Genomic DNA, 14,106 nt, shown 5'->3' on the forward strand with positions numbered 1-14,106 from the left:
CATAGATAAAGGTATTATTAACTTTATTATTTGCTTTGCACAAGCACCGAGGAACTCCAGTTGTAGATGTGGGGTCGACTGTACAAATGATAATAGGAAGTCAGTCCCTGACTTGCAAGTTTGATTATATCTTAAAACCTTTTGGTCTGTTAATACTTTCAGTATACCAGTCTGGTTATTGTTTCAATTCTGATCATTTGTGTTGAAGTTTGACTTTCATATTTTGAATTTCATATGCTACTACAAAGTTGCCAACACCCAATCCCCCTCCACCAGTCCAGGACCAGGGTCACTGATATGAATTAGTTCAGTGGGGTTGTGCTAATTTACACCAACTGGAGATTTGTCTTTTGCGCTGCATATTAGTAAAGGATAGTACTTCATTTACCTCCTACAAAAATTTTTACCATGCATTTCTTTCCTCTGAACTGTTCATCAACAACACATTAACAAAGAATGGAAGAACAGAGTGGGGAAAGGGTAGAAAGGGAGAAAAAGAATAGGACAGAAAGCAACTCATAATTTCATCTGTCTTCCTGATTCTGTTACCATTTTATATTAAGTATTGCAGAAAACAGGGTAGGGTGTTACCTTTTAGACCACCTCATTCAGAAAGGAAAAAAGCTTTTATAGGCTACAGCCTTCATGTTCAGATGCCAATAATAAAAGGGTCATTGCTATATCCTAAACATATTGGGCTTGCTCTCTTCACAGCGGCATGTTGACATTTTTAATACAGTCCTTTCTTCCTTTCATCGTTCCTGGATTTGGCATAATAATCAATGCATCAATTTATTTTGTGGAGGGCAGCTTGGAGGCAGCAGCAGGAGTCTGTAACAACTGATGATGGAGTTAAACTAATTCAGTGTTGCAGAACTAAACTTCCAATGAAAATGTGACCTTCACATGAAAATCAATTTTCAGTTAAATCCATCTGAACATTTACTAGCTATATGTTTATTGTAGTGTTAACTTTTTTTTCTATTCTTTGATTTAGTATTAAATGTGACAGACTCTTCTGGAAATACCCCACTTCATTGGGCTACAAAGAAAAACCAGATTGAGAGTGTTAAATTACTTCTTAGAAAAGGAGCTAACCCAAACATCCTGAACTCCAATATGATGGCTCCTCTACATATGTCTGTGCAGTCCCTTCAAAATGAAATAGTTAAGGTAAGATTACAGTCCAAGTAAATATATATGCATTCAAGGAAAGATTCCAAGTGGCTGCAGTGGTGTGGTCATACAGGAGCAGCAGCCAGGGACCAGCTTTAAGTCCCTGAATCAGGTAAGAAACTCAGCGGCATGTCTTCTCCCCTCTAGTCCTCCCCTCCCCGTTTGCCTTCTGCTGTCTCCACTGCCCCTGGTTGACCCAGGGGCAGCTCCAGAACCACTCATGCCCCTCTCCATCTGGGTTGCATAGGAAGCCTGGCTCAGCCAGGGACAGTGACAGTGGCAGCAGTGGGTGGGTTTCTCCTTCCTACTGGGTCCCCCTAGGTGAGCCCAGAAACAGGCTCAGGACGGGGGACCCTGCTGCCCACCACCACCACTATCCTCAGCTGAGCCCAGCTCCCTGTGCAGCCCAGCTGATGTGGGACAGGAGTGGCTCTGGAGCTTCTCCTGCTCCTGGTTCAGCAAGCGATAGTGGCAATTGAGGGAAGGGAGGAGGGGAATGACAGTAGAGAGAACGTGCTACTGAGCACAGAGAAGAGAAATGCAGCCACCCCTGCAGCTCTGGTTGCTGATCCTGCCTCCCCCTTCCCTTTACAAAATCCATGCATATATTTATTAATGGCTGAACATCTACTTGTGTGCACAATTTAACTAACTTCTCAAGTGCATAAGTATACATATACATATACAGGTATATACATATACAGGTGGCTTATCTCTGATGAAAACACAGGCCTTGAAGTGTTTACACAATAGTTGAGATGGTCAGCCTCTGACTCCCCAAAAAGGATTAATCTACTTTCAGAAGCTGGGTTTATCCACAGAATTATCCTGTGACATTTATGCTGAGTGTAATTTCTTTCTTGTGTTCCACTGAGTAAACTTATTTGACATTTTTATGCAAAATTTTTTTTTATCAGAAAGCTAAATTTTATTAGCAGCATTTAATTAAAATTGTCAAGGAAAGAAACAGCAGCGACAACAATGCTCCAAATGCATGATAATCAACACTTTATTTTTTTAAATATCTAGATATTGGTTCAGCACAGCAGTACAGATGTTAATTTAGAAGGAGAAGCTGGGAACACACCTATAATTGTAGCATGTTATAAAGATAATCCTGAAGCCCTGACACTTTTGGTATGTATAATTATCTGGTGTCTCCTAACTGCCTCTGCTTGTGTAAGTAAAAATTACTGTGTGTTTTTTTTGTCGTCTTTATTTTTCTGTAAGAAGCACAAATGACAACTAATGTATCGATCCTGAAAGTTCCTTCATGTCAGCATGAGAGGATTCCCACTGACTTTGCAGGGTTCTTAGGTTACAGATGAGTGTGCACCTTATGTTGTCATGTAGTCATTAAGTAAATGTGCACCCTTTGGAAAAAGTGGTGATTAAGCTGAAGAAGACATTTTTATCATGTCTCTGAAATGAAAAATATTTTTCATCTGCCTGTTAAGTGTTTTACTTTCCTTTGGCATGCTTTTTATTTACTTGGATCTGAAGGAGTTCTAGGAAAACAACATGTAAACTAAATCCTTCAGTATATTATGAAAAAATACCTCCATTCTTAAAAAAATATAGGATTCGTTATATGTAGTTCTTTTGTGAAGTATGTCAAAAGAAATATGATATTTCTGAATGCTATAAAAATAAACGGGAAAAATCAAGCATGCTGTTTTAAGGGATTATGAGTGGACATTGTGTCAGTGTTTATCAGTTTTGTGTGCATGAAACTTGCTTACGTTGCTATGAGTTTATGTAAGGTACATAGTTTTAAGCAATTTCTGCCCCCCCCCCCCGATTCTATTAAAATTACATCTTTTAAGAACATATAGAAATATGCCTGTAGAGCTGACAGACGGAGAATACATATATAAATACACATGTATTCCTGCTTTCAAATTAAATTATCAACATGTGTATATATATAAGAATGGACGAAGTCAAATGCGACAATTAGTCATTAACAAAATATTTATTGGTGGTCATAATTTCCTGCATATTATGATACTATTTATGAACACTTTTGCAGATTGAAAATGGGGGAAAGATATGTAAACCAAACAAAACTGGATGTATGCCTATCCATGCAGCTGCATTTTCCGGTGCAAAAACATGTATGGAAATACTTTTAAAGAAAGGTAAATATGCTCAAATCTCTTTCAGTTTTATTAATTATAATGACATTCAGCACATACCTCTCAAAGCTGGCCTTGGTCCTGCAAACACTTATACAGTATGTATGATTAACTTTCTACAAGTTCACCGAGGCTGTTCCCATCGGCAAAGTAACTCCTGCAGGAATGGTTTGTAATTTGCCTCCTTCGGTGTATGCAGAGAGCTCCTTGAGAAGTTACACCGTGGTACTGAGGGAGTAAATATCACTGTCCATTTGTGTGGGTTTTTAATTTTAATTTCTTGTTTATGTATTTATATTAAAAAGTGCATTTTGCTTTTTCTCTTAGGTGAAGAATTAGGCTATTCTGCTAAAACTCACATCAATTTTACCAATAATGGAAAGTGCAGTCCCCTTCATCTGGCAGTTCAAAGTGGAGACTTGGAAATGATTAGAATGTGCATTGAAGTCGGAGCACAAATTGATCTAAAACAGGTACAATTTTAGTTGTAAGAAAATTTTTGTATAGTATATTTATCCCATACACACTGTATTTTGCCAAAACAGATCGTTGCAGAAGTAGATGAAGAGGCAATTTAGTGAACAGATGTTGTCAAATTAAATAGGCAGAAAATCCAAGGTAGGGAAATATAGAAAAGCTTTCCCAGAGGACAAGAGCTACAAAAGAGACTATTACATCAACAACAGTTGGGTGGTGTGGCTGCACAAGCAGAAAATTAAATACTGTCCAGGGGTGTGGCTAAAGTTGCAGTTATGTCTTTGCCTGCACTGGTGTTGAATTTAAGCAGCTGGCAGGTGTATGGTGCAAATGGAATTACTATTTGTGATATGGTCCAGAGGTGCTCAACCTCTGGCCCATGGAGACATCACATCTAAATTGTGAGGCTCCCCATGGGTTGGGAAATTTTGGAGGTGGGGGAGTGGTGGCCATTAATATATCCATCTCCCCCTTGCCAAATCCTCAAGCCCTGCGTGCTCAGTTGGAGCCAAGCTGAGCCCCTGTGAAGCTGGGCCACGTCCTCTTTTTCCCTGTGAGACCAGGTTGGGACTGGGCTACATTTGTTTTCCCCCAGCAGGGCCAGGCCATACCCCCTTTCCCCACCCACAGGGCTGGGTTGGTCCAGGCCATGTCTCTTCTCCCCCTGCATGATCAGGCTATACCTCCTTTTCCCCCTTGGGGCCGGGTCACATCCCTCCGTTCCACCCCCACACCACCGTAGGGCTAGGGCTTGGGCTCAGTCCACACTACCATTTTTGCCCCTCTGCACAGTGTGGGGGTGTTGATGTGCCCCCCCACAACACACCCTTTCCTTGCCCCCTCCCCTTTCACCACAACAGACTTACCAGCTGCATGCAGCTGTATCAGAAATTGGATTGGTATCGGCCGATATGCCTCCTTAAAAATAGGCTATTGGTATACCTCTAGTGAAATCCTAAGCGGTGCATTTCTGTTAGAAAAGTTAAATGAAAAGTGCTTGGCTTTTCCAAACATATTTGTTTTTAAAAGAAACTTTGTAGAAACAAAAGGTCTGGGAATGTGCATGACCCTGGAAGACACGGTTCTTTGGGTAGATGTGATTTCTTTTATTAGACCAACTAAGTCAAGCTAAAAGTGTGACAGGAGATCAGTGAGAATATAAATAGGTGGAAATTGGGAAAACAATGGGTAGGGAATGGGCGGGGGAACAAGGGGGAAACATGGGTGAAGGAATGCTTATGGTGGTAAGCAAGGGACACGGCTACAACCAAAAACCCTGGCTCTGGAAAACAAATTATTGGCTAGGTCCTGCCTGTCTTTCTCATCCAAGCCATCCCATTGACACCCATTGGTCTATTTGTGTGAGTAAGCACCATCCATATTAGTAAGACTATTCAGAATCAAATGCCTTTATTTACCCAAAGTCTTTAATATTTTTTTTATGCTTAAAAGAGGAAATCTTAGAAGAAGAAATCTTACTCCATTAGTCCTGTTTTAATCACTGAGACTACTAGATTTTAAAATAACCAAAACAAACATTTTTCCTGGGCCTTTCTCTCTCCTGCTTCCATAGGTCAGTCATTTTTGCCACAGGTTTGCTGTTACTACAGCTAAATATGGATCTGTCTTATCATCTTAAGCAGAAAGAGGCAGTCTGAAGCTCAAACTGAAGTCTGAGTCTGGCTTTATTGATTTGTTTTTGTTTATGGATATTTTTGGGATTGTCTTACATTGTAGGAATCCCTGCTCCAGATCCTTAAGATGTGCATCTGAGTTGGTGGGATCTAAACAGATACAGTTGCAACACAGCGCTTGGCTGTAGATGATGGATCTGGTAGTATGCTTAGGATAACAGCTGGTGGCATGAAAGCAGCTGTGGCAGTCTGTGGGTTTCTGATACAATGTGGTGGTAATATGGCTACTCAAACCTTCTCTGTGGTGCCTAGGAAATTAATTTGCTGGACAGAGTATTCCAGAGTTAGTTTTATGGAGGGGTGGAAGTTGTTAAAGTTCTGGTGAAATTTCTCTAGAGATTCCTTCCCATGTGTCCATATGATGAGGATGTCATCAATGTACCTTAGGTATATGAGGAAAATGAGGGCAGCTGTGGAGGAATGGACTTTTAGGTCTGTCATAAACATATTGGCATATTGAGGGACCAAACATGTGCCTGTGGCAGTGCCATTTTTTGTAGGTATAGGGAATCTCCAAATATGAAATAGTTATGTGTGAGGACGAAGCAGGAGTATGCAATAGAAAAAAAAGCAGTGCCCTCATTAGGGATAATGATTTTTATAGCTTGTAATCTGTCCACATGGGGGTTATTGGTGTACAAAGATGTGACATGCATGGTAGCTAACGTGAGCAATTGTTGCCATCTTAATCAGGGGGGTCACATGCCCTGCCAGCGACCAGAGGAGGTTCCCTCCTGGCTAATATTGCCAACTGGGGTGGGGGGTCCCCCCTGCAGCCGATCACACTGGCTGGGAAACAACCACAGCACTCCTGGAAGTGGCCGTGGCACTTCATCCAGTGTCCCCACTCCCTGTCCGGTGCTCACAGTGGGGGCACTAGCACTTCCGCCTGCCCATCACCTAAGCGGGGAGTGTGGCCTGTCAGGGGATGAACCAGCACTCTCAGGGGGTGCACGTGCACCTGTGAGTGTCTTTCCAGTAGCTGGCAGCTCCAGTGGTATACAGGAATAAGACAGAGTCAACATAGCCAGAAACTTCCTCTGCTGAGATGATGCCAATGCCAGAGACAATGGGGCATCCTAAGTTTGTGGGTCTTGGGTAATAAGTTAAAGTTACCTGGCCTGGGTCCCTGGGAGACAGAAACATTAATTTTATTCTGTGTTTCTAGGGGCAGAGTTATTACAAGGTCACTTAATTCTTCCTGGTATTGTGCCATGGGGTCCTCTGTCAAGAGTTTATAAAATTCTGTGTTCTATGTATGTGTGCTGTTTTGTCCATGACAACAATGGTGCCTTGATTCATCTTTCTACCAAATACATATTTCTGAAAATAGCTTGAAATGAGTAATATTACCTGAATGAGTAAAATGTATTCATGTCAGTAAACGTTAATAGGATTTATTCCTTTAAAAGAACAAGAAATTTTCTTTCTTTTGGCCATTCCTCTCTATCCTGAACACATTTGTTTTTTGGAATTGTATCTAAATTGCCATGATCTGGTGGTGAGATTAATATTACCCATGAACAATTGTTCTTTCCTAAGAAGGTAGGAAAATGAACATTTTAAGCCTGGTTATAGAATTGTGAAAGACTTTCAGTTCAATTCAAAGAGACTTCCCAGGAATGTGTTGCAGAAGTGTAAAAAAAAATAAAATAAGAGGCCTAAGAGAACCCTCAGAAGTGGCTATAACTACCACTTCCTCCCCATTGAGAGAGAACACAACCTTGAAAATCTGCATCCAAAAACTTAATCCATGGATTAACATACATATAAAACCATAAGAATATACTACTTTTTTAGTAAATGATGGATTTGGGAAATTGTACCTATAAAATAAGTTAAAACAATAATTATAGTGACAAGATTGGAATATTTTTCATCATTTACATTTTTTTTTTACCAGACTACCACACTTTTCCCCCTCCCCCACACTGGATTAGCCCCCATTTTCTGGGCTGCTCTGTGTAGCTGCATGTTATTCTAGGTACAATAGACTTTCAGACTTTTTTCAGAGGCCATCAATCAGTGGCCACTGAATGAGAGAGCACTCATAAGATGATCTTATTAGAAATAGCTCTAGATTTATATAACTAAAGAAACAGAAGTCCATGTACTACTCACCTGTATGGCAGTGTGACTCTTTAAAATTAGGCTTCTGGACCATGACACAGCTTTTTAGAGCAGATTAAATAGGGAGAAAATTCATTTGAATATAAATTGTGCTTTATAATGCCATTTGCAGAATGAAAAATGCACAGCACTTCATTTTGCTGCCACTCAAGGAGCAACTGAGATTGTTAAATTAATGATGTCCTCGTATGCTGGTGATGAGTCTCTTATCGATGCTGTAGATGGGAATAAGGAAACATTGCTTCATAGGTAAGAAATCTTCTAGTATTGTATGTTATAATGGTGATCAGATTCTTCCTGATCATATCACATAAAAGTCCTTGTGGAGCTTGAGGTTCATATACTGCAAAATAAATCTGTAGAATCTAATACTTTATGTTGATCTTTGTTGTATTGCAAAAGCAACAATGAGTAAAATGTTGGCTATACTTACAGCAATAGGAATCTTGTAATTTACCTATTAAGACCAGCATGTCACCCACTGAGTTGTAAAGATTAGCAGTGTATTACCCTGGCTTAATAAAAATAACAAGGTATGCAAAATAAATGTAACAATTACTTATTGTAAATTATTACAAAGATAGATATCTCTCTCTTCTGTATAAAGACATTACATGTTAGTGCTAAAGGGATGCAGTAGAACAAGAAAAGTATTGCCTGTTCTTTTAAACTTCAGTGACCATTTTAATACGATATATATTAGATAATTGTATCCTACAATAGACTATACTATAATATATTTTTGCATTTCTCTCCACAGGACAGCATTGTTTGATCATTATGAACTGGCAGAATATTTGCTTTCCATGGTAAATATTTAATCAAGCAAATAGATATCTATATATGTAAATGCTCTTGGCAGTTGTTTTTCCATGGGTGCATAGAAGCATCTTGTAATTTCTTTATTTAACAATAAATTAATTTCCTGCTTGGCAAATGCAGGAAATTTACGAAGTAAAATGTTCCTTTAGGTACATGTCACTTTAAAAAATGTATTCCATAATTCACAGGTGCAACTATTCATAGGTATAGTTATGGCTTCACAGTAGTATCTATATTTATGGATCCTGGAAAATTATGTTCATCTATGCATTTTAATCATTCAGGCATAGAAAAAATAGAATATGACACAATGACTCAGGCATCCTTGCCTTTAAGAATATTAACATTGCTTCACACATCTCTGAGGGGGTTTGTTTGTGCTTCTGTATGAAATAGATATGAGGACCAGAGAGGAAGTATTCCAAAGTTTCATGATCACTAGGATATGGGTACACATTAACACTGGCTTTATATCACTATGGCTTGGGACAGATATTCAAAAAGCCTGAGCCTGAATTGATTCAACCTTTGCAGGTTAGTCTAACCTGTCTAGGTTGAACTGATTTGCAAGTGTACAGACATTCCCTCTGGATGAAGGAAATGCAGGCACATACCTGCAGTGGCTCAGGCTAGAAGCTGGGGGGGGAGGTGCTAGAGCAGCCCTCCCCTCCCTTCCACAGTGCTGAGCTGAGGGGGGGAGGGAGGGGGCATGGCCAGGCCCTGGCCAGACACTGATTAGGAAGAGAATCACCCTGCACAGTTCTAGGCTTTTCCCAGTTCACTGCTCAAGGGGTGGGAGGGTTGCCAGCCCCCAGCCCCCAGCTAGCACTCTGAGGCAAAGTGGGAAGGGGGAGGGAGGACTACTTGTGTGCAGTGCCTGCATCTGTTGATGATATTGAGCTTTTCAATCTCCCTCGCCCAGCTTCTTCATACTGTCCACAAACCTGACTGGTGAGGAAGACAGTAGGGAGCTGATAACAGTGTTTAGCAGCCCATCAAGAAAACAAAAGCCTCTCTCTCTAGTTCAAGCTCTTCTTAAACAGCTTTTTCCAAGGAAGGCATGGAGGGACATTGCCAGATGACCTGTTGATTAGCTCCAAAAAGCACTAAGCAGACACTGTCCTGTTTGCCTTTGTCCTTTCCCAGTGAAATTGGAGACGCACACACAGACACCTCTCAGCATTAGCTAGCATACCACATGCTGGCTAGGTTTCGTATAGCTGGGGTCCGTGCTGTGGGAGATGGGAGGAAAGGAAGGATGGATCCCTGCTTGAGCAGTCAGTGGTGAGGGGGTGGCCAGGGAGAAGCCCGGCAGACCCTGCTGTACCTGCAGTCTCCGCTGGAGCTCTAGCTAGGGAGCAGATGGGTGGGGGCAGCCCTGCTCTCTGGAGCAGACAACCAAGTCCAGCCCAGGGCTGCAAAACATCTGGGATGCTGAGGGGCTCTGGTTTAACTTAAATCAGGAAGGGTTCTGGGACAGATATTGCATAAACTGGTTTGACCCAAATCAGTTAAGTCTGATACTACATTCAATCAGGTTTATCTTAAACCAGTTTCAGCCATTTTGAAACTGGTTTATGTGCACTGAATTATGTTCTGTCAAAGGTTTAAATCAGTTTCTGATCACTTAAACTGGTTTATGTGTAACTTCTGTCCCTAACCTATATGTTCATTGTATGTTCAGTGTGCGCGCTATGCTGAGCAACTGTCAGAATCAGTAGGCTTTGGGTTTGGTTATCACTTGCATTTTTTAAAATCCATTCATCCTTTTAAACACATTAGCTTATAAATATTATGTAGTGTCTTCTGTTATATGCTTCTTGTGTTTGGAAATAGACCTGACAACTACAGGCTCTATTCTTAACCACTTCAGTCTTTTACAGTGAGCATCTGATCATCCTGCCTAAAGCATAATTGTATAGAGGCATCACCCACATGCTGTGCTGTGGCTACATTTTATACAATGTGCATAGTGTGAATGACTAACTGTGAGATACAAACCACTGTGGAACACAGTTCCATAGTTACAAATTGGGTTGTTGCTCTCTTTTTGTGGTAATCATTTTGGCCCTGATTCAGCACAACCCTTGATCACATGTTTGGACTTTTGGAAGATATGAGCCTGGCTCAAATCCTTTTTTTGATCAGATATTAAGATGAATCAAGGAGTTAAGAAAGGGAAAAAGATGTGCTTGAAAAAGAAAAATGAAGGTATTATGTAAAAGTATTAATTAAAATGTTACATATCTAATTGTTTTAGAGTGTATGCAAATAAATATGTTAGTAAGAAAAGAGGGGCCAAAGAAGCTGTGTGGGCCCTTTGTTAATCAGCCACAGGGAACTCCTAACTGAAGATGCAAAGAAAGTGGAGCTATTCAACAGCAACTTTGTCTCAGTCTCCATGAAAAATTAAGCTGCAGCCAGACACCTAATAAGGGTTATCCGGATAAAGAAGAGGGCAAACTGAGGGAGGAGATAACAGAAGGCATGGTGAGAGAGCTTTTGTTGGATCTGAATGAATTCAAGTAAGCAGGACCCAATGAACTTCATCCCAGGGTCCTGAAGCAACTGGCAGAAGAGATCTTGGAGCCCTTGGCAATGATCTTCATGAAGTCTTGGAAGATGGGCCAGGTATCAGAGGACTGGAAAAGGGCCAATGTAGTGCCCCTCTTTAAAAAAGGCTAAAAAGAGGACCCAGGGAACTACAGTCTGGTTATCCTTCCTTTAATACCTGGGACATTACTGGAGCATATCCTAAGGAAGGCCATTTGCAAGCATCTGGAGGATGAATGGCTGATCACAAGCAGCCAGTGTGAATTTATGAAAACAAATGATGTCAAACACTTGATTTCCTACTTTGACAGAGTAATTACTGGGGTGGATGAAGGGAATGCTGTGGATATAGTGTATCTGGACTTCAGCAAGGCTTTTGACAATGACCTCCCGATAAACAAATCAGAGAAATGTGAGCTGGATAAAACTACTACAAGGTGGATAGATATCTGGCTCAATAGCCATAGGCCGAGGATAATTATTAATCTGTCCATGTCAGAATGGTAGGAGGCTTTATGTGAAGTCCCACAGGGGTCTGTTCTGGGCCCAGTGCTGTTCAACACGTTTCTCAACAATTTGGATGCTGGCATAGACATTTAAGGGGGTAAGTTTGCAGATGACATGAAACTGGGAATGATTTTGAACACGTTGGAGGATGAAAGCACAATTCAGTAGAATCTTAGCAGATTGGGAAGTTGGGATAGAGTTAAGTTCAGTGCAGACAAATGCAAGGTGCTACACCTCTGGAAGAACAGTTAAAAACACAAATATAAAATGGGTGACACTTGGCTGGATGGCAGCGCTATGGGAAAGGACTTCAGAGGGTTGTTAGAATGCAGACACACTGTGACTCTGCAGTGTGAAGCAGCCACACAAAAGGTGAGTATGGCTTTGGAATGCATCGATAGAAGCATTAGGTTCAAGACACGGGAGGTGATAGTACCTCTTTGCTCAGCACTGGTTAGGCCTCATCTGAAATACTGTGTGCAGTTCTGGATTCCACATTTTAAAAAGGACATGGAAAAGTTAGAGAGGGTCCAGAGGAATGCAATGAAGATGATCAAGGGCTTGGAAAGCAACTCATATGAGGAGAGGCTGAAGGAGTGAAGTATGCTCAGCTTGCGGAAAAGATACGCAAGGGCAATAGCAATCTTCAAATACTTCATAATAGCAATCTTCAAATACTTGAAGGACTGCCATAAAGAAGAGGGAAAGCACTTTTTCTCTCTGGCTACAATGAGGAGGATGCAGACTAATGGCTTGAGGCTGCAGCAAAGACAGTTTAGACTGGATATCTGGAAAATTTCTTCACTTTTAGAATAGAGAGGCAGTAGAATAGACTGCCTAGGGAACTTGTGAACTCTCCATCACTGGAGGTGTTCAAAAAGAGTCTGGACAACCACTGGTTGGGGGTGCCTACGCCATAACTAGGCCTATGTTCTACTATTTATCATACTTCTGGGCTTTGCTGATTGCTGCTGCCATCTCTGCCCCCCCTCCCCCCACCTTCTACTACATGTCAGTGTGTTTTTAAGCCTTCCTCAGAGGCATTGGGTGTTGGCTACAGCCAAGGCTGGGGACTTTGACTGGAGTGTGCCAATTCTTCTACGGGGACCAAAACTGGAGGTTCCTGGCTAGGGGATCTTGCCCCTAAGCTCAGGGTCAGGCCAATCACCATATTTGGGGTCAGGAAGGATTTTTACCCCATGGTCAGTTTGGTACAGACCATGGGGGTTTTGCCTTTCTCTGTAGTGGGGGGAGGGGGTGTGTGGCCCTCTACCCAGGATCTCTTGAGTATATCTTGACAACATTTCATAGGAGCAGGACATTGACTGTCATGTTTTCCTTGCTTTATGTGTGGCAGGTTAGTGTGTTAGCTCTATGTTGTGTTAGGGTTGATGGTAGTCTTATATAGAGTTCAGAGCAGTGGTTCCCAACCATTTTTTGCTGCAACCCTAAATTGACCACCAACAGGACCTCCCGACCTGGCGCCACGGGGGCTGCTGGGAGTGGAGTGAAGCGGCAGTGACCCGAGGGTGGGGGAGCCACCATTCCCCCCTTTGTGTATGGTGGCCCTGCCTGCTACTCCTGGGCCGCACATGTGAGTGTGTGTGCAGGCCCTTCAGAACCCTACTGAGGACCCCCTGTGACCCTGATTTGAGTTGCATCCTGAGGTTGGGGACCAGTGGTTTAGATTATGGTTTGTATGGGATGGTTTGGATAGGGCTGATTCTGCCTCAGGCAGGGGGTTGGACTAGATAACTTCCAGAGTTCCCTTCCAGCCCTACTTCTCTATGATCCCTGTTCAATTTATATATTTACTACCTGTGTAAACCAATATAACATGTATATTGAAATAGATCATGCCTCATTGTTCAACAGTTTTGTGCACACAAAGGATGTAATTGCATATGTAAATTAGGTTTACAGTTGTGTGTACATTTAAACAAAAAAATCTGGTCATCAAAATCCAAAGGTTCACTGAAGGTGTGGACAGAGATTACATTTGTTGTGTGATTGTCCCCTTGAAAGTATTCTAAAACCATGGCAAAAAAGAAGAGCAAGACTGCAGAGCACTCTGATCGCATGACAAAATAACCCTCATTGTGTGAAGGTTCAAATGAAGACAAAGTGGAGTGTCTTCATTAATTTCTGTCTGTTCCAGTGCTGGGCTGCTGCAGCCTAGCCTAACCCCTGGTGCTGTCTCAGGATGGGAGGGGGAAAAGGCCCGGGGAGGGAGGTGCTTTCTAGGGTTTCCCCAGCTATGCTGGAGTGGGGGGGATGGATGAATTGGAGCCCCTCACCTTGGAGCTCCTTACCTGAGACATCACAGGAGCTAAAGGCGGGGTGGAGCTAGGGGAAGAGGCTTCAGACTGTCACAACCCAGTGATTTTTGGTGCCTCGACACAATGGGATTTTCTTTCCACATGAGAGCCTCTTGCACAGCGAGGGTTTTTGCTGCACAGAGAAACCTCAGTGCAAGAGAGTTCCCGCCAATTTGCAGCCTTCTTTGCAGGGTGCATTTCTTCTTTGCAGCACAGAAATGCATGGTGCAAAGAGTTCCCGCTATTCGAATGCAAATTTGTGTCCCGCTATTGGCCAGTGCTAAATTATTC

At 41.9% G+C, this 14,106-nt stretch overlaps 1 protein-coding gene across 1 annotated transcript in view; it reads left to right on the top strand.

Moving 5' to 3' along the window:
- The window catches only part of TRPA1 (transient receptor potential cation channel subfamily A member 1), a 79,090-nt gene that overhangs the window by 7,653 nt on the left and 57,331 nt on the right, over positions 1-14,106 (top strand). Inside the window, exons 3-8 of the mRNA XM_006015312.1 lie at positions 998-1,173; positions 2,206-2,313; positions 3,209-3,317; positions 3,642-3,787; positions 7,728-7,864; positions 8,376-8,424. Coding sequence (XP_006015374.1) covers positions 998-1,173; positions 2,206-2,313; positions 3,209-3,317; positions 3,642-3,787; positions 7,728-7,864; positions 8,376-8,424 — 725 coding nt within the window. The remainder of the gene's footprint in view (positions 1-997; positions 1,174-2,205; positions 2,314-3,208; positions 3,318-3,641; positions 3,788-7,727; positions 7,865-8,375; positions 8,425-14,106) is intronic.

The sequence above is a fragment of the Alligator sinensis genome, unplaced genomic scaffold (assembly GCF_000455745.1).
Source record: "Alligator sinensis unplaced genomic scaffold, ASM45574v1 scaffold71_1, whole genome shotgun sequence".
In the NCBI taxonomy this organism is placed as follows: domain Eukaryota; kingdom Metazoa; phylum Chordata; order Crocodylia; family Alligatoridae; genus Alligator; species Alligator sinensis.